The sequence below is a fragment of the Amyelois transitella genome, chromosome 16 (assembly GCF_032362555.1).
Source record: "Amyelois transitella isolate CPQ chromosome 16, ilAmyTran1.1, whole genome shotgun sequence".
Taxonomy (NCBI): Eukaryota; Metazoa; Arthropoda; class Insecta; order Lepidoptera; family Pyralidae; genus Amyelois; species Amyelois transitella.
This window is the reverse complement of record NC_083519.1, coordinates 1,189,847-1,214,973: the sequence shown is the minus strand read 5'-3', so window position 1 is coordinate 1,214,973 and position 25,127 is coordinate 1,189,847. Positions and strand designations below refer to the sequence as shown.

At 38.3% G+C, this 25,127-nt stretch overlaps 1 protein-coding gene across 1 annotated transcript in view; it reads left to right on the top strand.

Moving 5' to 3' along the window:
* The window catches only part of LOC106138925 (bumetanide-sensitive sodium-(potassium)-chloride cotransporter), a 45,775-nt gene extending 20,648 nt beyond the window's left edge, over positions 1-25,127 (top strand). The window contains exons 6-24 of the mRNA XM_060948535.1: positions 1,022-1,191; positions 3,794-3,986; positions 4,787-4,926; positions 6,004-6,201; positions 6,645-6,752; positions 7,617-7,740; positions 8,413-8,534; positions 10,963-11,098; positions 11,881-11,980; positions 12,328-12,439; positions 13,228-13,362; positions 14,983-15,089; positions 16,083-16,219; positions 17,811-17,870; positions 18,769-18,886; positions 20,893-21,023; positions 21,894-22,008; positions 22,382-22,530; positions 23,680-25,127. Coding sequence (XP_060804518.1) covers positions 1,022-1,191; positions 3,794-3,986; positions 4,787-4,926; positions 6,004-6,201; positions 6,645-6,752; positions 7,617-7,740; positions 8,413-8,534; positions 10,963-11,098; positions 11,881-11,980; positions 12,328-12,439; positions 13,228-13,362; positions 14,983-15,089; positions 16,083-16,219; positions 17,811-17,870; positions 18,769-18,886; positions 20,893-21,023; positions 21,894-22,008; positions 22,382-22,530; positions 23,680-23,927 — 2,603 coding nt within the window. The 3' untranslated portion in view covers positions 23,928-25,127. The remainder of the gene's footprint in view (positions 1-1,021; positions 1,192-3,793; positions 3,987-4,786; positions 4,927-6,003; positions 6,202-6,644; positions 6,753-7,616; positions 7,741-8,412; positions 8,535-10,962; positions 11,099-11,880; positions 11,981-12,327; positions 12,440-13,227; positions 13,363-14,982; positions 15,090-16,082; positions 16,220-17,810; positions 17,871-18,768; positions 18,887-20,892; positions 21,024-21,893; positions 22,009-22,381; positions 22,531-23,679) is intronic.

Sequence of the window (25,127 nt, the reverse complement as noted above, 5' to 3'; positions counted from 1 at the left end):
TTTACTCCACAAGGGATATAGACGTAATTAGGTATATGAATTAATGTAAGAAATGAAAGTATGTACAAACAAAATTGTATCAAATTTAATCCATTTATCTTGTGGGTCGCACCCACGCCTCTTCGACACGTAAGATACACATTTGCATAGTGAGTAGGTATTCTATCATTCTGTCAATCCGTTAAGTGCAGTGACCCTTTGCACATAACATAACAGCTTTCCAATATGTGGGACTGCGAAATAGTGGGATGTCACGAGAAACAATAGGGAAATTTAAAATAATTAGATTTCATTGCTTTCTCTTTTTCATCTTTTAATATGTAGGTATGTTAAATTCTTTTGTTCTTTTTGACCATGTGGTTGTTCAATATAATTTGTATTGTGCGACCTTTTTTCTATTTTATTCAGAATGTGTCATAACTGGCCAGTTAAAAAAAAGAAAAAGAAATTTTTTAAGTGTGCTTAATTTTTTTTTACAATGAACAATATCTAGTACAAATCAAATCAAATAAGTTCAGCGGTTTATTACAGTGCATATTTAAAGTTAAACCAAAGTGCAGTTTTACTTAATCCCAAGAGCATCCCCAGTTTATTTCCATATCTAAGTTTTACTTTTAAAGAGTGCTTTACCGTCTTTAACAGTGGTTCTCGCCACTTTAGTATAGGCACACTCCATATCTTTCCCAAGGATGTCGTAAAACGATACCAAATGGTGACATACATATAATTAGATACGTCTATAATCCTTGCGTGGTAAATATAGTCAATAGTCTTGAGAATACTGAAAGACTACGTTCATCTGTGTGGGTTAAAAAAATAATTGAGATTCAAATAGTGACAGGTTGCTAGCCCGTCGCCTTAAAAGAAGAATCCCAAGTTTATACTTAAGCCTATACCTTAGTCGCCTTTTACAATATCCATGGGATGACAGTGACAGATGGAGTAGTTTTTTTTTTATTTGTGCCGGGAACCACACAGCTCTATACACAATATAGAATCTAAATGTAGATAATTTTTTCAGGCGGCACATACTACATGATATCCCGATCTCTGGGCCCTGAGTTCGGCGGGTCAATCGGGCTGATCTTCTCAATGGCCAACGCCGTAGCGTGCGCTATGTACGTGGTCGGGTTTGGGGAGTCACTGATTACCCTCATACCGGAGACGGCGTATATGGTCAGCAAGAGTTGGGTAAGTGTTAATATATAGTACCCGGTTGACCGAGCTTTGCTCGGTCTACCAGAGATGGCGCTGATATAGTTTCTTAAAACGCGGTTTTTGAAATGTTTATATATCTTGGGAACCGAGCTTTCCTCGAACCTAGGACCTTGATAAATCGATTCCTTGAGCCGAAAAACCTCTAATCTGTAACTTTCATGAAAATCGTTGGAGCCGTTTCCGAGATCCTGATTATATTATATATACTTATATGCAAGAATTGCTTGTTTAAATATATTAGATTTAAAGAATTGACATGCCCCTCCTTTGTCTCTCGTCATTATCATTATGTTGCATCCTTAGTTGACTACATAAACTATGTGATTTGACTAGGTAAGTTTAGGTAGGTTTTTACCCAGATCGACTTTTGTGTGTGCCTTGTGGTTCCCGGTACCAATACAAAAAAGAATAGGACCACTCCATCTCGCTCCCATGGATGTCGTAAAAGGCGACTGAGGGGTAGGCTTATAAACTTGGGATTCTTCTTTTAGGCGATGGGCTAACAACCTGTCACTATTTGAATCTCAATTCTATCTTAAAGCCAAATAGCTGAACGTAGCCTATCAGTCTTTTTGAGACTGTTGGCTCTGTCTACCCCGCAAGGGATATAGGCGTGATTATATGTATGTATGTGTCTTTAAAGAATTGACAGGTCCATCCTTTGTCTCTCGTCATTATCATTATGTTGCATCCTTAGTTGACTACATAACCTAGGTGATTTGACTAGGTAAGTTTAGGTGGGTTTTTACCCAGATTCTAGCTTAAAATAGATTTGTTCTTTTGTTTCTAAAGCTTAGTCAGTGTGTCGAAATCTATAACTAAGTATTTAAAGTCATTTATCTCAAGATATATGTATAAAAATCATAGCTTGTTTTTGTATATACAGACATACATATCGAGGGATATAGTCACGTCTACATCCCTCGCGGGGTAGATAGAGCCAACAGTCCTGTAAAGACTAAAAAGAGTGAAAGGCCACATTCAGCTGTAAGTACGGGTTTATGATGGAATTGAGATTCAAATAGTGACAGGCCGCCAGCCCATCGCCTACGAGTGGAATCCCAATTTTTTTCATATAGCCTATCCCTTACTCGCCTTTCACGACATCCATCGGAAAGAGAGTGGTTCTATTCTAAAGTGCTGAAAACCACACCTTTTTTTTGTTTAAACAAAACATATACGCCTCATCGTTTTACCGTTAAGTATTTACAATGTAACATTTATGCTCTTTAGAATGAACATGAGTCCTTATATCGCCTTCGTAAGTGTTGATATGAACGATGGTGCGCGTCCAAATATGCCGCTACTTAGTGGAAGAGCGTGACTTTGTGACAAACAATCGGATTTATCACGTGGTTTTCTTTACATCATGACTCATCATTTGCCGTGTTATTCCCGGCACCGATTTTAAAAAGAATTGGACCACTCCATCACTTTCCCATGGATGACATAAAAGGCGATTAAGGAATAAGCTTATAAACTTGGGATTCTTCTTTTAGGCGATGGACTAGTAACCTGTCACTGTTTGAGTTTCAATTCATGAAGCCATAAAGCAAAACGTGACCTTTCAGTCTTCAAGACTGTTAGCTCTGCTTACCCCGCTAGGGATATAGACGTGATTATATTTATGTATTGATAGAATAAATTGGCAAAATCGTCTTGTAATTCCCAGTATTAGTCATAGTATGTATGTATAACTTTGAAAAATAACAGTGTTTAGCATCAGCAATGTTCTTTACTTCTTTGTTATGAGTAACAAACATTTTCTTTATTACAAAAGCGCGACTTGCGCAAACGTAACTTAAATCTATCCCGGAGAGTTAGTCTTTCCACTTGCCACGATCCCTGTACAGTTCTTCGCTATATTCACATTCATCGCTCTCTTTAAGAAAGCTCTTGACCTGACCATTCGCCAGGATGTGCGTATGCGCCCGTGTTTAGAATTTCTGAAGTGCAGTTTATATGAAAAACTTGATAGTATAAACAAAACGGTCAATATCATGGTTTGATTATGTTTGTTTGAATTAGTCTCAAGGCCGCGGTATCGTAAACTAAATTCGTGATCTTTTCTTATGCTGTTGACTGGAAGATATCCTAATACATACATACATACATAAAATCACGCCTTTTCCTTGAAGGGGTAGGCAGAAACTACATTTTTCCACTTGCCACGATCTCTGCATACTTCATCCACATTCATAACTCTTATTTAGTTATTTATTCTTTAATTTCACCAATGCTTAAATAACAGTGTTAGTGGGTCTTTATTATCTCTAAGCCTTTCCACTAATTTCGGTAATCGCTGCACCTATTGTATTGTTTATTTATTGTAGTTTTTATGTATGTTTGTAATAATCATTTTATTTTGTATTTTCTGTAAGTATAAACATATTAGTTTGACCCCACTTGATATTCTCTGTCAGACCCAATGGTTGACTGGTAGACAGTGCTTCCAGCATTAAGTCCGCCAATTGTGCTATACATACATTTGTATTCTGTACAATAAAGTTTAAATAAATAAAAAAACAGCCATAAAATCACTTATAATTAAAATTATTCATCATTTTTGTTCCAGGATCAAGCGATCTACGGGTGCATAACTATAGTTCTTCTCACAGGAATAGTGATGGTGGGGATGGAATGGGAGGCGAAAGCACAGATAGTGTTGTTGGTCATACTACTGGCTGCAATTGCTGACTTCTGTATAGGCTCTGTGATTGGCCCCAAGAGTGACCTTGAATTGGCTCAAGGCTTCGTCGGATACAACAGTAAGTGCATACATACATACATACATATAATCACGTCTATATCCCTTGCGGGGTAGACAGAGCCTACAGTCTGCTAGTTCTACATTCATTCATGTTTTTTAATGTAGACAATGTGCATTCGTCTACGATTTAGATTTAAGAGATCTATATTTGTAAATTGACGTCCGATGAAAATGCTCCAGTGTAGTTTGTTCCGCCGCTTCTTCTACATATAATCACGTCCATATCCCTGCGGGGTAGACAGAGCCTACAGTCTTGTAAAGACTGATAGGCCACGTTCAGCTATTTGGCTTTAAGATAGGATTGAGATTCAAATAGTGACAGGTTGCTAGTCCATCGCCTAAAAGAAGAATCCCAAGTTTATAAGCCTACCCCTTAGTCACCTTTTCGATATCCATGGGAAAGAGATGGAGTGGTCCTATTCTTTTTTTTATTGGTGCCGGGAACCACACGGCACTAAGTAACAGTAAGTGGTTTGTATTTTATTTTATACTTACTGCGCCATTTCGCCTTACTATTTTTAGTTTCCTCCCACCCTAAGGTTGACTGGAAGAGATTGCTTAAGGGATAAGTCCGCCTTTGTACCTCATTACCTGTGTTGTTTCATCAATCAATCATCGCTCCCGCTACTGTTTAAGTTCCACTGTTTATCTTGAGGTCAGACGGGTGGCGTTTCGTCTAAAAACTTGACTTATCCAATACTGGAACATCACAAGTGGATCACATCTAACTCAGACAACTGATTAACTAACCCAGTAGAATGATAAACCAATAATTCTTACTTATTAATTTTATTCCAGTGACAATCCTTCAAGAGAATCTTTGGCCCGACTACAGATACTTCGAGGGCGTGGAACACAATTTCTTCTCAGTGTTCTCCATATTCTTCCCGGCCGCCACCGGCATATTGGCCGGCGCTAACATATCTGGAGATCTTAAGGTACCTATAGTAACTTTTTTTTAAATCACCTTGTTTATAAAAATAATATAAAGATTTTGACAGTATAAATTCCTATTACCTATACGGCCTCTGTGGCGCAGCGGTTGTATGCTTGTCTGTAAAATAAAAAAAAAAAAATCGTTTATTTCTTTTACAACAAAGTGTACAATGATACATTGTTAGGACTCTCTAGTAAGCAAATAATGCTTGTGTCAGAGAACCCTACTCTTTCTTAACATACATTACTAACACTTGTTGATAATAATACAAAATAAAAATTAAAATTTCCATCCTTCCAACTAAGTATGTGTGTGTCTGTGACACCGGAGGTCCCGGGTTCGAATCACGGCCAAGGCATGATGAGAAAACAGCTTTTTCTGATTGGCCTGGGTCGTATATATTTATTTATTTATAAGAAACATAGTGTGAACACCTGCACATTCAGACAACTGCATGGTGTAACAATAATCCAATATGAATGGGTTAGGTTTCTCTGTAAAAGTTGCGGATATCAGATGAAGTCGATTCGTTTAAAAACCTGACTTACCCAATTGTATACAAAATTGTTGGAGTGGATACTTCCACTTGGACCATGCCAAAACCGGAACAGTTTAGGTGTAAAGAAAAAAATATTGTTTAAATATTAATATGGGCCTAAGGGACATTCATACATTCACATAATCACGTCCGTATCCCTTGTGGGGTGGACAGAGCCAACAGTCTTGAAAACTGATAGGCCTAGGGGACCCTTTTAAAAATATATACACTTATGTTTTACAGATTCTCAATTTTATCATTAATTTATCTGCCACCTTTTTCGTCAATTTACATTACTATTTTGATAAATATTTATGAAAAAAATTATATCTATTTGGCTGTAGGTATGTAACGCACGTCTCTATAATATAGAGATTATAGAGAGGTGCGTTATTATCGATAGACAAAGTTGTCTATGTCTATAGTAAACATATTATGTATATATATTATATATATAGTAAACATATATATTTTCTATCAAACTAATTTACTTATTATGAATGTTTCATTTCTCATTCGTGGACTTATTTCATTTCGCAGGACCCCCAAAAATCCATTCCCAAAGGCACATTACTAGCCATCCTGTTAACAACGATCTCCTACCTGGTGATAGCCATAATAGCGGGGTGGACAGTGCTCCGCGACGCGTCGGGCAACGTCGCCGACATAGCCAACTGGACAGTGGCCGATTGCAAAGAAAACGCCACCTGTTTGTATGGTCTGCAGAACAGCAATGAGGTAATTGTGAACACATACATATAATGTGCCGTGTGGTTCCCGGCAGTGCCGTGTGGTTCCCGGCACCAATACAAAAAAGAATAGGACAACACCATCTCTTTCCCATGGATGTCGTCAAACGCGACTAAGGGATAGGCTTACAAACTTGGGATTCTTTTCTAGGTGATGGGCTAGCAACCTGTCACTATTTGAATCTCAATTCCATCATTAAGCCGAGCAGCTGAATGTGGCCATTCAGTCTTTTCGGGACTATTGTCCCGGCCTAGCCAGCCTAGCTAGCCTATGAGTCTATGTATATATATGTATGTCTACCCCGTAAGGGATATAGACATGACTATATGTATATGTATGTATGTATGTATGGCTCTGTCTACCTCGTAAGGGATATAGACGTGACTCTATGTATATGTATGTATGTATGTATAATTATGTTTCCCGTCCAGGTGATCCGCTTGGTGTCCGGTTTCGGGCCGCTCATATACGGCGGATGTTTTGCCGCGACGCTCTCCTCGGCGCTGGCGTCGCTTGTGTCCGCGCCTAAAGTGTTTCAGGTGATTCGGCGAAAATACTTGTTTTTTTTAAATTTTTGACAGGTGAATATATTTATTAATTTTTTTTATATTTTGACAGGTGAATAAATTGATTAACAGGAGTAATATTTGTAGTCTCTGCCTGCAACTCCGGGAAAAAGGCGTGATGAAATGTTATGTTATGTTATGAATAATGATTACTTGACATGTGTATATATATATATATATATATATACGTGAAAAGAAGAATAGAACAAAGAAATATAGCCACGTCTATATTTCTTGCGGGTTAGAAAGAGCTGAATGTCTCCAAAATACTGATAGGCCACGTTCATGGCTTCATGATTCAAATAGTGAAAGGTTTCTTGCTCATCACCTTAAAACAGAATTCTTAAGGCTTAAAGCTTAAAGGCTTATAAACTTACGATAATCATTTCGGGCGATGGGCTAGCAACCTGTCATTGTTTGAATCTCAATTCTATCATAAAGCCGAACAGCTGAATGTGGCCTAACATTTCTTTCAAGACTGTTGTCTCTCTGTTGACTGTTGTCGTCTATATCGCAAGTGATATAGACGTGACTTTATGTATAGAAAAGTAGATTTATTTTCCAAATTGGATACAAGGTATCACTTGACGATTTGACAATTGACGTCACATCTCTTTAATCTAATTATAACTACTACCGCTTCCAAAGCGCATGTGTAGAAGAAGCGGCGGAACAATCTACACTGCAGCATTTTCAACGTCGACGTCAATATACAAATATAGATCTCATAAATCTAAATCATGGGGGAATGCACACATTGTCTACATTAAAAAACATGAATGAATGTAGAACTAATGTATGTACATATGTTTATGTATGTATTTTTGTATTCTGCAGGCTCTATGTCAGGACAAACTGTACCCATATCTGGAGTTCTTCGCGAAAGGCTACGGCAGCAACAATGAGCCGGTCAGAGGATATGTGTTGACCTTCATCATAGCCACCGCTTTCATACTCATAGGTAAGTCCAAATTCTGAACTTTTATTCATCACTAGAGGCCGCCCGCGACTTCGTCCGCATGGAAACGTTATCAATCCCGCGGGAACTCCGGGATAGATAGGAAGTTACTATATGTTATTTTGGGTCTTCAGCTATACCAAATTTCATCGTAATCGGTTCAGCAGTTTTTGCGTGAAACAGTAACAAACATCCGTACTGACATCCTGACATACTCACAAACTTTCGCATTTATAATATTTGTAGGATTATGGGACATTTCAATACTACTTAATAATTGTCATATCTTTTGGTTGCACAACATTGGTTGACGTCAAATAAATTACTTCGAACTAACTTTGCTGTCGCTTCCAAAGCGTCAGTGCAGAAGAAGCGGGGGTTTATCCCTTGCGGAGTAGACAGAGCCGGCAGTCTTGTCAAGACTGATAGGCGACGTTCAGCTGTTCTAAGATGGAATTCAGATCCAAATAGTGACAGGTTGCTAGCACATCGCCTTCATGAAGTATCCCAAGTTTTTAAGCATATCGCCGTTAGTAGCCTTTAACGACAAACACGGGAAAGATATGAAGTGGTCCTATTTGTGAGTGCCGGGAACCACACGGAGAATATAGCTATGTTTTTTTTTGCCCCAATCCCGTATCTGATGATGATGAACTGATGATGTATCGTCGGCAGGCGGTTTGAACCAGATCGCTCCGCTCATCTCCAACTTCTTCCTGGCGGCGTACGCGCTCATCAACTTCGCAACGTTCCACGCGAGCCTCGCCAAACCGCTCGGATGGCGGCCTACTTTCAGAGTGAGTATATATAAGAAGAGTGTAAGATTCTTCTTAGTCGTGTCACTCTTGACAGAGTGGTCGTGGTCATCATGTAGTGTTGGAGGCGGGCGCCAATGTGCGCCTTACGATGTCCCGCCATTTCTCCCAGCTGGAAGTCATCCTGCTGCACTCGTTAAGTGAGCCGCCAATCACAGACTTTATTTGGTCGGTCCATCGCATGGGTGACCTCCCGCGCGGTCGAGAGCCTTCCACTTTACCCTGGACAACAAGCCGTTCTATGGAGATAGTAAGATTAAGGAAACACATTATATAAATGTTTTCTGGAGGTGGGCGTTGAGATCTGCGACACAGTTTCATAATTTCTGCAGATGTCATCGTTATCCTATGTTACTTAAATAGGCTATTACACTCTTTTTTGAAAACTGTTTTAAATCAATCCTGAGACTGTGTTATACCTATAGAATTTTTATTAAAATTTTTTGAAGCCGAAAAGTGCTCTAAAACGATTTATTATTTATGATTTTGTATTTTCGCGCGAAAACGCCATCCGCCATGCTGTTTTGACTCGTGACGTCATACTTTTAGTAAACAATACGGCTCTACGTAAGACTAAAGTAAAAAGATTTTTGTAATAATGAATTACAATACATATTGTTGGTGTCTTGTTCCTGAATGCAAGAATACAAGTATAAAAACACCAGAAAAATTGTGGATTCCACTGCCAAGTGATATTAAAATGAGAAACAATTTCGCCACCATCAACGTATTAATCCTCGGTAGATTTATATTGTCTGCTTTCACAAAACCGTCTTCCATGATTCTATTAAATTATTAAAGAGTAAAAACCCAAAAACGTGATAGAAATTTTAAAATTTCAAAATAAACATAGCCTGACATCATCAATATGTTTTCGATTCGATATTTGTTTACTAAAAGTATGACGTCACGTCAGTACCCAACATGGCGGATAGCGTTTTCGACTTTTGAAGAACAGATTAAAAAAGAGGATTTTTTAAATTGAATTATAAAATCCATATTGCACTTTTATGAATAATGATCGATGTTTTTATTTTATTTTTTACAAAATCTATAAGATACGTGAATTTTATATTTTTTTTTACATGGTGTAAAATAGCCTATTGTACTTGTTTTTGTTTCCAAATAAAATATTTTTCATTTTTTTTTCATTTTCATACCTCCTTGAATTACAAGGGGGAACGTCGTGTTACGGTTTTTAGGAAGAACGTCCCAGGTGTTTAGTGACAATTTAAAACGACCTGAGCTATCAATACTACGAACTCGTATCGATAGCTCAGTTTGTTACAATAGTATCGAAGACTAAGATAGTATTGATACTTTATGTAGTGAATGTGCATATATATAAGAGTGAAAGAGAAGGAAGTAATATGTCTTGTCTAGCACATATACCACCATGATAGAATTTGGACAGCTGTCCATGGTGGAAAGTGAGCGTGTGTGTCTGAGAGCCGATAATTGGGAGATGCAGGGTAAGTGAATCACTACACTATCGATAGTCCTGTCGATAGTGTAGTGATAGCGCTTTTATGCAACTATCAATAGCCTATCGATCGGCCACACCAAACAAGCTAGAATGATCGATTTATGCTTATTTTTTGATACCAACTCAATGATACACTGTTTTATAATAACTACTTATTAAAAAGGCATAACACCCAAGACCCAGGTTAATAAGATAAAGCCCTTTTTTCCATCATGCCCCTGCCCTGGAACGGACCCAAGTCCTTTTGGCTCAGAGGCGAGAATTCGACAACTGTACCAAACAAACTAGAATGATTGATTTATGTTCTATTTATTTATTGTAATATTTACAATTTGTTAAGTACATTGTTTTTATATATTGTATGATATGGTAGTACATATATGTTTATTTGATTTGATATTTTTTATTTTATGATAATATGTTTAAGGTATATTATATACTAGTTTATATCTTAATAATTATGTACACAAGCCAATGCCTTTTACATTTTCCTGTCGCGGACCTGCTGGAAGAAATTTCTCTAGAAATAAATAGTGTACTGAATTACTCTTTATTTTAAGATTTTATTCTTATTTTCCTTGATAATTATAAAAATATGGCCTATATAATTCTAGTGCCGTGTGGTTTCTGGCACCAATACAAAAAAGAATAGGACCACTCCATCTCTTTCCCATGGATGTCGTAAAAGGCGACTAAGGGGTAGGCTTACAAACTTGGGATTCTTTTTTAGGCGATGGGCTAGCAACCTGTCACTATTTGAATCTCAATTCTATCATTAAGCCAAATAGCTGAGCGTGGTCATTCCGTCTTTTCAGGACTGTTGGCTCTGTCTACCCCGCAAGGGATATGGACGTGACCATATGTATGTATGTATGTTTAATTCTAAGAGAATAATTAATGATAATTTTTTAATTTATTTGCCAGCTGTACAACATGTGGCTGTCGCTGGCGGGGTCGCTGGTGTGCGTGGGCATCATGTTCGTCGTCTCGTGGATCACCGCGCTCGTCACCATCGGCTGCCTGCTGGCGCTCTATCTGCTGGTGTCCTACAGGAGGCCGGGTATGTTGGCTGATATTTTACTGATTGATTTTATTGTTATACATACATATGTTCACGTCTATATCCCTTGCGGGGTAGTCAGAGTCAACAATCTTGAAAAGACTGATTGGCCGCGTTCAGCTATTTTGGCTTTAAGATAGAATTGAGATTGAAATAGATTTGTAATCAACGAATTAAAATCTTTTTTTGTTTATTTTGATATACGGCACGTTTTGTGGTTCCCGGCACTAATAGAAAAAAGAATAAACACGCTCCATCTCTTTCCCATGGATGTAGTGAAAGGCGACTAAGGGATAGGCTTATGAACTTGGGATTCTTCTTTTAGGCGATGGGCTAGCAACCTGTCACTATTTGAATCTCAATTATATTTTAAAGCCAAATAGTTGAACGTGGCCTATCAGTCTTTTCAGGACTGTTGGCTCTATCTACCTCGCAAGGGATATAGACGTGACTATATGTATGTATGTTATTTTTTTATCTTATAACTAGCTGTGCCCGCGAATTGGTCCGCGTGGAATAGTTATTTTGGGCATCATTGAATAATTTTCATCCTTGAGGATTTTTTCCATTATTTCTTTGCTCCTTATAGTTGCAGCGTGATGTTATATAGCCTAAAGCCTTCCTCGATAAATGGTCTATTCAACGCTATAAGAATTTTTCAATTCGAACCAGTAGTGCCTGAGATTAGCGCGTTCAAACAAACAAACTCTTCAGCTTTATAATATTATTATAGAATATTATAGAATTATAGATTATAGATTGAAATAACATGATTTTTGTAGATGTGAACTGGGGTTCCACGACGCAAGCGCAGACATACAAGACCGCATTGACCGGAGTACACCACCTGAACAGAGTAATGGAACATGTGAAAAATTACAGGTGAGTTAATTAATATGTCTTAAAAAATTATCTGATCACAACTATACATGTATACATACATTATAGACACGTCCATATCCCTGGCGGGATAGACACAGCCAACAGTTTCGAAAAGCCTGAAAAGCCACGTTCAGCTGTATGGCTTTATGATGTAGTTGAGATTCAAATAGTGACGGGTTACTAGATCGCCTATCCCTTAGTCGCCTTTTACGACATCCATAGGAAAGACACGGCGCTTTAGATTAGCAAAAAAAACATAACACCAAAAAAAAAAACATGACTTTGTATGTTGGTAACGGTTCCAAGGGTATTCTTCATTTTTATAACGATGTCATGTTTGTGCGTAGGCCACAAATCTTGGTGCTAACTGGGTTCCCGGCCGAGAGACCAATACTGACAGACTTCGCGTATCTCCTCACCAAGGGGCTCTCTCTCATGCTCTGCGGACATATCATTCAGGTAAGGATACCGTCTATGAGCTATTACTATACACTAGAGACCGCCCGCGACTTCGTCCGTATGGAAACCCAATCAATCCCGCGGGAACTCCGGGATTAAAAGTAGCCTATGTGTTATTCTGGGTCTTCAGCTACCTACATACCAAATTTAACGAAAGAGTAACGAAAGAGTAACAAACATCCGTACTGATATACTCACAAACTTTCGCATTTATAATATTAGTAGGATATATAACATTATTACTTTTAATTAAAGCTGCGAATAAGGGCTATATGCGTAAAAACGCGCATAATTGTACTTAGATCTTTTTTATTTCGTTTGCGGGTAAAATTTGACACAATGTGGTGTCAAAATCACAATAGGCAAAGGTGTTAGCCATGCGGCGTTATTTAATTTTTTTTTATATATATCAGGGGGAGAAACTTTTATATTACAGTTTTTAAATTGAATCAAACCTAACTCGTTACAGAAAATCGGAACAAAACTTTTCGCGTGTTGCGATTACACACATACAAACATACAGACACAAATTCTTACAATCACATTTTAGGCTCCGATACTCAGCTTCCGTAGCATGGTATTGCGCGACGCCGTTTATATCGCGCGAAAAATTATCTCTGTCGCGTTATAATAAAATCGAAACAGCGATAGTTTTTCGCGCGATTAAAACAGCATCACACGTGCCATATCTCGGGGGCATATCGATCGTTTGGCAATATCATTCAAGTACAGACATCGGTCAGTTACTATTTAATTATAATATATATGGATTTAATATGTTTCCATAGGGCCAAGTGAGTCACCGAGCTCGAGAGGCGTTAGCGAGTCGTACGTACCAGTGGTTCAACCGTAGGAAGATAAAGGCGTTCTACACTGTTGTGGACGATTGTAGCTTCAAAGATGGCGCTAGTGCGCTCATACAGGTTAGTTTGGAATAAAATATATCTCCTTACGGATATGTAAGCTACCGTGCATATCACTGTTTCAACCGTAGGAAGATAAAGGCGTTCTACACTGTTGTGGACGATTGTAGCTTCAAAGATGGCGCTAGTGCGCTCATACAGGTTAGTTTGGAATTAAATATAACTCCTTAAGGATATTTAAGCTACCGTTCTACCGGGCATATCACTCGTTCAACCGTAGGGAGATAAAGGCGTTCTACACTGTTGTGGACGATTGTAGCTTCAAAGATGGCGCTAGTGCGCTCATACAGGTTAGTTCGGAATTAAATATAACTCCTTACGGATATGTAAGCTACCGTGCGTATCACTGGTTCAACCGCAGGAAGATAAAGTCGTTCTACACTCTTGCAGATGATTATAGCTTTAAAGATGGCGCTAGTGCGCTCATACAAGTTAGTTTTCCTGGTGTGTTATTCATTTATTAAGATTAAGATGGAGGGAATAAAATATATCAGACTAAAGAGTCTTGAAATGCAGAGATGGGAACGCCTTGGATTAGTCTAAGTTACCTTTAAATTAAGCTTTTGAATTTTGTTTTCAAATTAAAAGTAACTTTGAGAATTTTATGCAAATAATTATTTAAAAAAGAATATGAGCATTAAAAATAATGATTATATCGACTTTGTTAAGACAATAGGCTATTTTACACCATGTAAAAAAAAATATAAAAATGCACGTATCTTATAGATTTTGTAAAAAATAAAAGAAAAACATCGATCATTATTCATAAAAGTGCAATATGGATTTTATAATTCAATTTAAAAAATCCTCTTTTTTAATCTGTTCTTCAAAAGTAGAAAACGCTATCCGCCATGTTGGGTACTGACGTGACGTCATACTTTTAGTAAACAAATATCGAATCGAAAACATATTGATGATGTCAGGCTCTGTTTATTTTGAAATTTTAAAATTTCTATCACGTTTTTGGGTTTTTACTCTTTAATAATTTAATAGAATTATGGAAGACGGTTTTGTGAAAGCAGACAATATAAATCTACCGAGGATTAATACGTTGATGGTGGCGAAATTTTTTGCGTCCATAACATAACCTAAAAGTAAGTACTCAAAGGTTGTTGGTGTTATATTAACATGACTTGTTGTTACTTTACTATTTACAATGAATGCTAACTTACATCAAAGTGGTCTTCACAGAAATACAATCTTGATTTTGTAGACAATGCCTTTGGATCTCTTCTTGCTAATTTCAACCAAGTGTTTCTCATTTTAATATCACTTGGCAGTGGAATCCACAATTTTTCTGGTGTTTTTATACTTGTATTCTTGCATTCAGGAACAAGACACCAACAATATGTATTGTAATTCATTATTACAAAAATCTTTTTACTTTAGTCTTACGTAGAGCCGTATTGTTTACTAAAAGTATGACGTCACGAGTCAAAACAGCATGGCGGATGGCGTTTTCGCGCGAAAATACAAAATCATAAATAATAAATCGTTTTTAGAGCACTTTTCGGCTTCAAAAAATTTTAATAAAAATTCTATAGGTATAACACAGTCTCAGGATTGATTTAAAACAGTTTTCAAAAAAGAGTGTAATAGCCTATTTATATAATTTAACAGACGAGCGGTTTGGGCAAGCTGAAGCCGAACATTCTCATGATGGGCTTCAAGGAAGACTGGCTTACTTGCGACCGGAACGATATGGTCGACTACGTGGAGGTTATGCAGTAAGTTTGATATTAATTCCCATCTTATTTGAAAGTTGATGAATGAACGAGCTTGCATGAAGAGAGTTGTGAATGTGGATGAAGCGAAAAGTGAAAAGAGGTAGTCTCGGCCTACCCCTCCGGGAAAGAGGCGTGATTTTATGTATGTATTCACTCACATTGGTATTTTCATATAGTCATATAGGCTTATATATCACTAGCGACCCGTCCTAGTTTCGCACGGGTAGCATTTAATACATAAATTCCTTCCATTTGAATCACCATTTAATTATATATCAAAATCCGTTGTGTAGTTTTGAAGATTCAAGCACACATACAGACATAGGGATACACGCAGAAAGTGACATTTGCTTTATAGTATTGTGATGTAACAATATGAGTAAGGTTCCTCTGCAAAGGTTGCGGAGGTCAAACGGGAGTCGGTTCGTGTAAAAACCTGACTCATCCAATCCTCATGGTCAAGGATCATGGTCAAAAGGCGGGTCGATCCCGGGTTCCTCTCCAGGTAGAGGTAGTGGATATTACCGAAATTAACGCCAGGAGGTAGATTATGAAGGGTCCCCGGGGGTCTTTAAGAGGGCAATACAGTGGACCTCTGGTAATCTGTCAAACATTATGCAGGGCATTGTTGGACTATCGGATTTATCGGATTATAGAGCACTGCCTAATACCCCCTATAGTCCGGACTTTTTTTACAAAAGACTACATTGTAATCCGACTAATTACATATCCAATGATAAGATTCTAAGTTTGAACTAAGTAAAACAATACTTACGTGTCGAGTACAATAGCGGTTGTAACCAGTTCAAACCGTATCTCAATTTAGTTTGCGTTCAAAATTGCATGATCTACATTAGCGAAGATTGCCAAATACATATGTATATATATATTTTAAGACATGTCGGACTACAGTGGGCGCCGTATTAGACAGGGGCCGGATTATCGGGGGTCCACGGTACGAGTAAAATGATAAATTTGGACGTGTTATCGCAGCAAAGCCCTGGACGTGCACATGGCGCTGGCGCTGGTGCGCGTGGAGGGCGGGCAGCGCGCCGACGCGGCGCTGGACGACGACCTGCGCGCCTTCCTGCACGCGCCCGCCGCCGGCGCAGACCTGTGCGCTGTGCCCAGTATGTCGTACTCTTCTCTTTCTCTCTGTCTCTTTCTTTCTCTCTTTCTCTCTTTCTCTCTCTTTCTCTCTTTCTCTTTCTCTTTCTCTCTTTTTCTCTTTCTTTCTCTCTTTTTCTCTTTTTCTCTTTCTTTCTCTCTTTCTCTCTTTCCCTCTCGCCCACTCATGTTCGTTTCCATTGGATTGAGTCAGATTTTAGTTACGTGGGCGAGTAGTTCCTAAACTCATTAACATTATATGGTTTCCAGCATCAAGAGAAAAAAGAATTCGGCCACTACATCTCTTTCTCATGGATGTCGTAAAAGGCGACTAAGGTATAGGCTTACAAACTTGGGATTCTTTTTTTAGGCCGACGGGCTAACAATCTGTCACTATATCAACTCAATTCTATCATCAAGACAAACAGTTGAACGAGGCCTATCAGTCTTTTCAAAACTGTTGGCTGACATGTATGTATGTGTCTGTTACTAATTTAATTGTTGTTAGGTAGTTTTTTCAACATAGTGTACTCTCAATAGAATTATTGAGTGGTTAAAAATCATGGGTTACAAAAACAGCATGTAATGATATAATTTTTCAAAGTTGTAACGGTCTACTACCTGGGCGGCTTGATATACTAACCCGAGTTGGGAATTTTTGATGCACTAGTATTTAGTCGCCTTCTTCGACTCCCAAAATAAAAGATGAAGTGTTTCTATCACATTCGCCCTTAGAATAAGAAATGTAACGAGTATAATGTGTTTTATAATATAACTATTGTGTATAAATTTAAGTCATTTGCTATTAACCTATTGTGTGTTAATTTTTATTTTAATAATGTTGGACTGATGGCTACTACTACTTAATTATAGGCTTTTGTCCGCGACTTCATAAGCGTGATACCCCATTTTTTCCGCTTCTATTAAGATTTAGTTCGAATTTCAATTTATACAACTAATTTCCCACCAATACAATGTTACATGCATAATTATACTTTAGATGCGTACAGGCAACTGCAAAGAAGTTTGTTTATGTATGTGTCTGTGCTCCTAATTGTACTTGATCAAATTTGAATTGAAACTCCTAACCAATTTATGCCAGAGTTGTCTTTATACCCATAGGCTAGTTGGCTTTTTTTCCAGTTGGTCCTTATTAGTTTTTAATTGTTATTTTGGCCATTTTGGTTATTTTGGCCAAACTATATATAATGTCCCAAACATTAATTGAATATCATATTAAAAAAAAAACGAGCGCAAACACTGTCCGCCATGTTAGTCTATTTATTATCTGTGCTCTTACGTCATAGTATTGTAATACAAATATTTGACTTGACATGATGTGTAGGGACTTGTTTCGTTTACACACAATTAGTTTAGTTTACATTTACAGTGACGTCACATCATGGACGTGTTTGACGTTTCAAATGAAACATTAAAAACACGTTTTAAAAAAAGGGGGTTCCTAGATTAATGCGCGACATTTTAATTATATAAATTGATATAGAAATATAAATTTAATATGTATATGGAATTAATTTTGAATCAAGTAAATACCAATTGCCATTGGTCCATCTGTTTGTATGTGCGCTTTGATCACCACACCGCATTGTGCAGGGTCGATGGGCGATAACTACAAAGAGTCAAAATCTACTGAGAGCTTGAACCATTCCGTTGGTGAGTACCTAGCTTACATTCATATTTTCATCAGTGTGATATACGCCTTAATCTTTTACTATACCATATCCTACCTATACAATACTTAGAATTGGTACCAATTTATGTGTGACATTTGATTTATAAATAATGCTTCGGGTTATTTCAATAAAATTATAAATGCCTTTGTACACTTTATACATGCCAAAATTCATTTTGATATTATGTATTCTCATATAATTTCTTAGTTTTTTCTTGGATTTCCTTGTTAGTCATTTTATATTGTAATCAACTTCTCGCCAACCTCCTACCATCACAGCTATTTTACCTACTTCAAAAAGCGGAGTGCCGTGTGGTTCCCGGCACCAATACAAAAAAGAATAGGACCACTCCATCTCTTTCCCATGGATGTCGTAAAAGGCGTCTAAGGGATAGGCTTAAAAACTTGGGTTTCTTCTTTTAGGCGATGGGCTAGCAACCTGTCACTATTAGAATCTCAATTCTATCATTAAGCCAAATAGCTGAACGTGGCCATTCAGTCTTTTCAAGACTGTTGGCTCTGTCTACCCCGCAAGGGATATAGACGTGATCATATGTATGTATGTATTCAAAAAACGGAGAAGGTTCTCAATTCGACATTATTATTTTTAAGTTGTTTCGTTTTCTTAGATTACCTATATGCGTCATACGCATGTCCTGTAAATATTATTAATAAAACTTTTTTTTTCTATGTAGAATAGAATAAAATAGAATACATTTATTTACAAAAGTGGATACAAAGTATCACTTATAGACAGACGTCACATAAAGCTTAACTATATCTACTACCGCTTCCAATTCCTTACCGCATATCTACGTATCTATCCACATATCTATCAATACATATTTATCTTTAAAAAAACACATTTACAAATTACAGGTAGTAGTATATCAGACGTGTCAATGGGATCGCCGCAGCTGAGGCGGGCGGGCGTGGTGGCCGACCCCGGCGCTGCGGATCAGAATGACAAAGATGGCGCTCATAAACAGAAGGAGAGGTGAATATTTTTATTTTTACGCCATCTTTGCATGGCAACCTAACTTATGTTAGATCATTGTCGATCCATTTTTCTAATACATACATATGGTCACTTCTATGTCCCTTGTGGGTTAGACAGAGCCAACAGTCTTGAAAAGACTGAATGGCCACGTTCAGCTATTTGGCTTAATGATAGAATTAGATTGAAATAGTGAAAGGTTACTAGCTTATCGCCTTAAAAAAAACCAAATTTGTAAGCCTATACCCTTAGTCGCCTTTAACGACATCCATGGGAAAGAGATGGAGTGGTCCTATTCTTTTTTGTATTTGTGCCGGGAACCACACGGCACTTTCCTAAATGACCAGCTTCCCTCGCAAACAGCTGAACGTGGCTAGTCAGCTTTTCAAGACATCTGGCTCTGTCTACCCCGCAAGGGGTATAGACGTAATTATATGACTGAATATGTATCTTGATCAAATTAAGGACGTCCTGGCAAAGGGTCAGGTCAAGAGTACCCGAAACAGCCGAGCTTAGAAGGAAGGAAGTATGCAGAGTTCGTGGCAAGCGGAAAGATGTAGTCTCTGCCTACCCCTCCGGGAAGGAGGCGTGATTTTATGTATGTATGTACCGTGTGGTTCCCGGCACCGATACAAAAAAGAATAGGACCACTCCATCTCTTTCCCGTGGATGTCATAAAAGGCGACTAAGGGATAGGCTTACAAACTTGAGGGATTCTTTTTTAGGCGATGGGCTAGCAACCTGTCACTATTTGAATCTCAATTCTATCATTAAGCCAAACAGCTGAACGTGGCCATTCAGTCTTTTCAAGACTGTTAGCTCTGTCTACCCCTATTGTATTCTGATACTAGAAAGGAGTTTATATTCTATATATAATGCCACTGAATGTTTTGTCATCGATCAATCCATAAATAAAAAGATGTACTTCCACTGCACTGCATGTTTATAATATCTAATAATAGGGAATAGCTGATGGGCTAGCAACTTGTCACTATTTGAATCTCAATTATATCATTAAGCCAAATAGCTGAACGTGGCCATTCAGTCTTTTCAAGACTGTTGGCTCTGTCTACCCCGCAAGGGATATAGACGTGACCATATGTATGTATGTAATAATAGGGAAGAAGTTATTACTACCAACAAACTTCAACCCCGCAAGGGACATAGACGTGACCATATATATGTATGTATACATACATACATACATATGGTCACGTCTATATCCCTTGCGGGGTAGACAGAGCCAAAAGTCTTGAAAAGACTGAATGGCCACGTTCAGCTATTTGGCTTAACGATAGAATTGAGATTCAACTAGTGACAGGTTGCTAGCCCATCGCCTAAAAAAAGAATTCCAAGTTTGTAAGCCTATCCCTTAGTCGCCTTTTACGACATCCACGGGAAAGAGATGGAGTGGTCCTATTCTTTTATTGTATTGGTGCCAGGAACCACACGGCACCACACGGCACTAATGTATGTATGTGTATGTCATTACTAGAATAGAATAGAATAGATTTATTTTCAAAATTGGATACAAGGTATCACTTATTGACGTCACATCACTTAAATCTAATTATAACTACTACCGCTTCCAAAGCGCATGTGCAGAAGAAGCGGCGGAACAAACTACACTGCAGCATTTTCATAGGACGTCAATTTACAAATATAGATCTCTTAAATCTAAATCGTGGACGAATGCACATTGTCTACATTAAAAAAACATGTATGAATGTAGAACTGATTATGTCAATACGAATATTTCGTCAAATAAAATCCTACTACTATTATAAAGGCGAAAGTTTGTATGGATGTATGGATGTTTGTTACTCTTTCACGCAAAAACTACTGAACCGATTACCATGAAATTTGGTATGTAGGTAGCTGAAGACCCAGAATAACACATAGGCTACTTTTTATCCCAGAGTTCCCGCGGGATTGATAGGGTTTCCATGCGGACGAAGTCGCGGGCGGCCTCTAGTTTACTAATAATAAAATTACTCGGTTCCCAGCCGCGGCGTGGGCGGCGTAGTGCGTAGAGCGCTGGCGGGCACGCGGCGCGCGTCCTCGTTCACGTCCGTGGAGCAGTTCACCAAGCGGCAGGCGGGCACCGTCGACGTGTGGTGGCTGTACGATGATGGGGGTGAATCACTTTTGTTTTATCTATCTATCTAATATATTCAAACGAGCAATTCTTGTATATATATAATCAGGATCTCGGAAACGGCTCCAACGATTTTCATGAAAGTTACAGATTAGGGGCTTTTCGGCTCAAGGAATCGATTTATCAAGGTCCTAGGTTCGAGATATGCTCGGTTCCCATGATATATAAACATTTCAACAACCGCGTTTTAAGAAACTATATCAGCGCCATCTCTGGTTGACCGAGCAAAGCTCGGTCAGGTACCAACCAGGTACTATATACATATATGTAAATAAATATATACGGGATAAATTACACAGATTGAGTTAGCCTCGAAGTAAGTGCGAGACTTGTGTTACGAGATACCAACTCAAAGATGCTATATGTTTAAAATAAATAAAATATATAAAAATAAATATAGATAAACATACAAGACCCAGGTCGATCTGAAAAAGTTCTTTTCTCATCATGCCCTGGCCGGGATTCGAACCCGGGACCTCCGGTGTCACAGCCAAGCGTACTACCGCTGCGCCACAGAGGCCGTCAATAATCGATAAATACAATCACGTCTTTATCCCTTGCGGGGTAGAAACGAACAGTCTTGAAGAGACTTAAGGGCCGTGTTCAGCTATAAGGCTTTATGATGGAATTGAAATAGTGACAGGTTGCTAGTTCATCGCCTAAAAGAAGAATCCCAAGTTTATAAGTCTTTCCTTTAATCACATTTTACGATATCCATGGCAACGGGATAGAGTGGTCCTATTCTTTAGTGCCGTAAACCAGGGAAAGATATGGAGTGTTTCTATTCTAAAGTGTCTAAAACCACACGGCGAACTTTTAACACGTTAACAAAATGAAACTGTGCGTCAGGTCTAACCCTGCTGCTGCCGTACATCCTGTCGACGCGCCGCGCGTGGGCCTCCAGTCCGCTCCGCGTGTTCACACTCGCCAATAAAAATACTGAAATGGAGATCGAGGAGAGGAAGTAAGTCATTCAACATTCACTCATTCTTTTACAAGAACATACATACGTATATACATATGGACACGTCTATATCCCTTGCGGGGTACACAGAGCCAACAGTCTTGAAAAGACTGAATGGCCACGTTCAGCTGTTTGGCTTAATGATAGAATTGAGATTCAAATAGTGCTAGTCTGTCGCCTAAAAGAAGAATCCCAAGTTTTATAAACTTGGGATTCTTCTCGATTCATCGAGCCCATCCCTTAGTCGCGTTTTACGACATCCATAAGAATGAGATGGAGCGGTCCTATTGTTTCTTTTCTAATGGTGTAATAAACCACACGGCACTAAAGAACCTTCAATAGTGGAAATAATCATATTTTTTTTTCTTTACAGCATGGCATCACTTCTATCCAAGTTCCGTATAGACTATTCGGCCCTGAAAATGATCCCGGATATAACCAAGCGTCCGCGGGACTCCACGTTAGCCTATTTTGAGAGGCTCATAGCACCTTTCAAGACCAGTGACGAAAGCAATGATCAAAGTAAGTGGTTAATTTATTGGACTGTATTCTCTCGTCCACATTCTATTCTAAGTTTAATTGATATTGTGAAGTTGACGTTGTTGAAGAAAATGCCGCAGTGCAGTTTGTTACCGCTTCTTCTGCACTGACGCCTTGGAAGCGGCAGTAAACTTAGTTTTAAGTAATTTATTTGACGTCAACCAATGTTGTTAAACGATACGTTTTGAGAATTATTAAGCGATATGAAGTATCCTATAATTTTGAATTTGGATCAGTTATTTCTTATCAAAATAATAAGTACAAAAAAAATTAAACTGACTAAAAACCACGAAGGTTTGTCTCCGGATCCGGAGTGTTAGTTACTTGGGTGTTGGGAATTTTGGAAATTTAAGCCATTATTTTGGTGTTATGTGTTCTTTATTGTACACTAGGGGCCGCCCGCGTGGAAACCCTATCAATCCCGCGGGAATTCCGGGATAAAAAGTAGCCTTTATGTTATTCTGGGTCTTCAGCTACCTACATACCAAATTTAATCGTAATCGGTTCAGTAGTTTTTGCGTGAAAGAGTAACAAACATCCATACTGACATATAAACTTTCGCATTTATAATATTAGTAGGATATATTTGTATTAACACACATACATCACGCCTTTATACGATTGATATATGAAGAATAGACAGATTGCGTTACACATGACATACTACATGGCCACCCTGCCTAATTCTGTGAGAAGTATACTATGATATTAATAAATACTACATACAGGTATTAAAAGCGTATGTAACGTACCTTTATTTTAACCGAACGATGTAACGTACCTGTTTTTATTCGAACTATGTTACAATGATCCGTGGTCAACGAGCGAATCTCGCTGACTGACTGAGTCGACGTGCGCGTTTAATACCTGTAGTATTTATAATTAATACTTAGTACAATGCAACGCGAAAGTTTAAAATCAGTTTAAGCATACTTATGATTCCACGTTCGACTGTTTTTAGATTAGACATTTTAATAATTTTCTTTGTCAGATTTACAGTAATCCGATATATTTATAATTGTATTTAATTTTAAAATTAGTATGCAGGGATCGTGGAAAGAGGTAGTCTCTGCCTACCCCTCCGGGAAAGAGGCGTGATTTTATGTATGTATGTATGTATTTAATTTTCAGCCGGCATCACAGAAGCGGACTTGCTCGCCGCCCGCGATCGCACCCACCGCCACCTGCGACTGCGCGAACTCATCGCGTCGCAGTCGGCGGGCGCGCGGCTCGTGTGCGTGACGCTGCCACTCCCGCGCAGGCGCGGCGTGGTGCCGCCCGCGCTGTACCTGGCGTGGCTGCACGCCATCGCCACGGCCGCGGATAGGGTGCTGCTGGTGAGGGGCAATCACGCGGCCGTTCTCACGTTCTACTCTTGAGATGTGGTGATGTAAAAAAAGATACGGTTTCTCGTTGTTTCTCGCGTGGAAAGTGATGTCTATACTAATGTTGTGGAGGTGGAGGTTTGTTTGTTTGTTTGTTTGTTTGAATGCGTTTATATTAGAAACTATTGGTTCGAATTGAAAATTTATTTTTGTGTTGAGTAGACCATTTTGGCTTTAGGCTATATAATATTACGCTGCAACTTTTAGGAGCGAAGTAGTAAAGGAAATTGTAAAAAAAATGGGGAAAATTATTCATCCTTGAGGGCTTCAATGATCCCCAAAATAACTTTTCCAAGCGAACGAAGTCGCGGGCACAGCTAGTGTAAACATATTTAAATACTAAAGGTGTTAAACGCGCACGTAACGTACTTTTATTTTGTCTCGGACATTTCGAATCATGTTACAATGATCCGTGGTCACCGAGCGACTGAAAACCAGCCGGCTACAGCTTCGTCTGCGATGCAAAATGTTCTTCTACCGTTAAGTTGTTAGTTACATGAGTAACGTGCCGTTTAGTACCTGTAGTATTTATAAATAATATAAAAAATGTGTTTTATCGACGGTGCGAGACTCATTCGCGTTACTTTACCGATTCAGCACAGACGATAGTTTTGTTGGTGAGGTGAGACAAGGCGATTTTAACGTTGTATTCTTAAGAGTTACATTGTATTATTGTCTTTTTCTATAGTTGTTTCACAGGAAGCGACTTTGAAATATGTTCTGATAAACTAACATTAACCATTTTCGGACCAATTTCTCTTTGACAATTACCGCCAGTAAATGACTCGGATAATTTCTAACCGTTGTTTATAAGTATTAGTAATTATGTTCAAGCAAGTTAACTTTTTACCAAGCGACTTGTAAAAAGCTGCAGTACAGTTTATTGTGCCGCTGCCTCTAAACTTGCACTCGTTCATATTATTAGTGCACCTGAATTTTAAAAAAGAATCTCCTTTTAATTAACTTTATTGCTCTATGACGTGAACTGGAATCATGAAATAAAGGTTCTGAAGCGTTAATAGTAAAAAGCTGACTAAAACTTAATTTTCTTCAACATATTATACTTTTTATCTTCATAATGCCATTTGATACAAATACAATGACATCAAATTGTCTTTTAAACTTGTACATATACTTGTTTTTTTTTGGTAATGGTGTTTTACGAATATTTTTTTTTTACATTATCTTTAAACT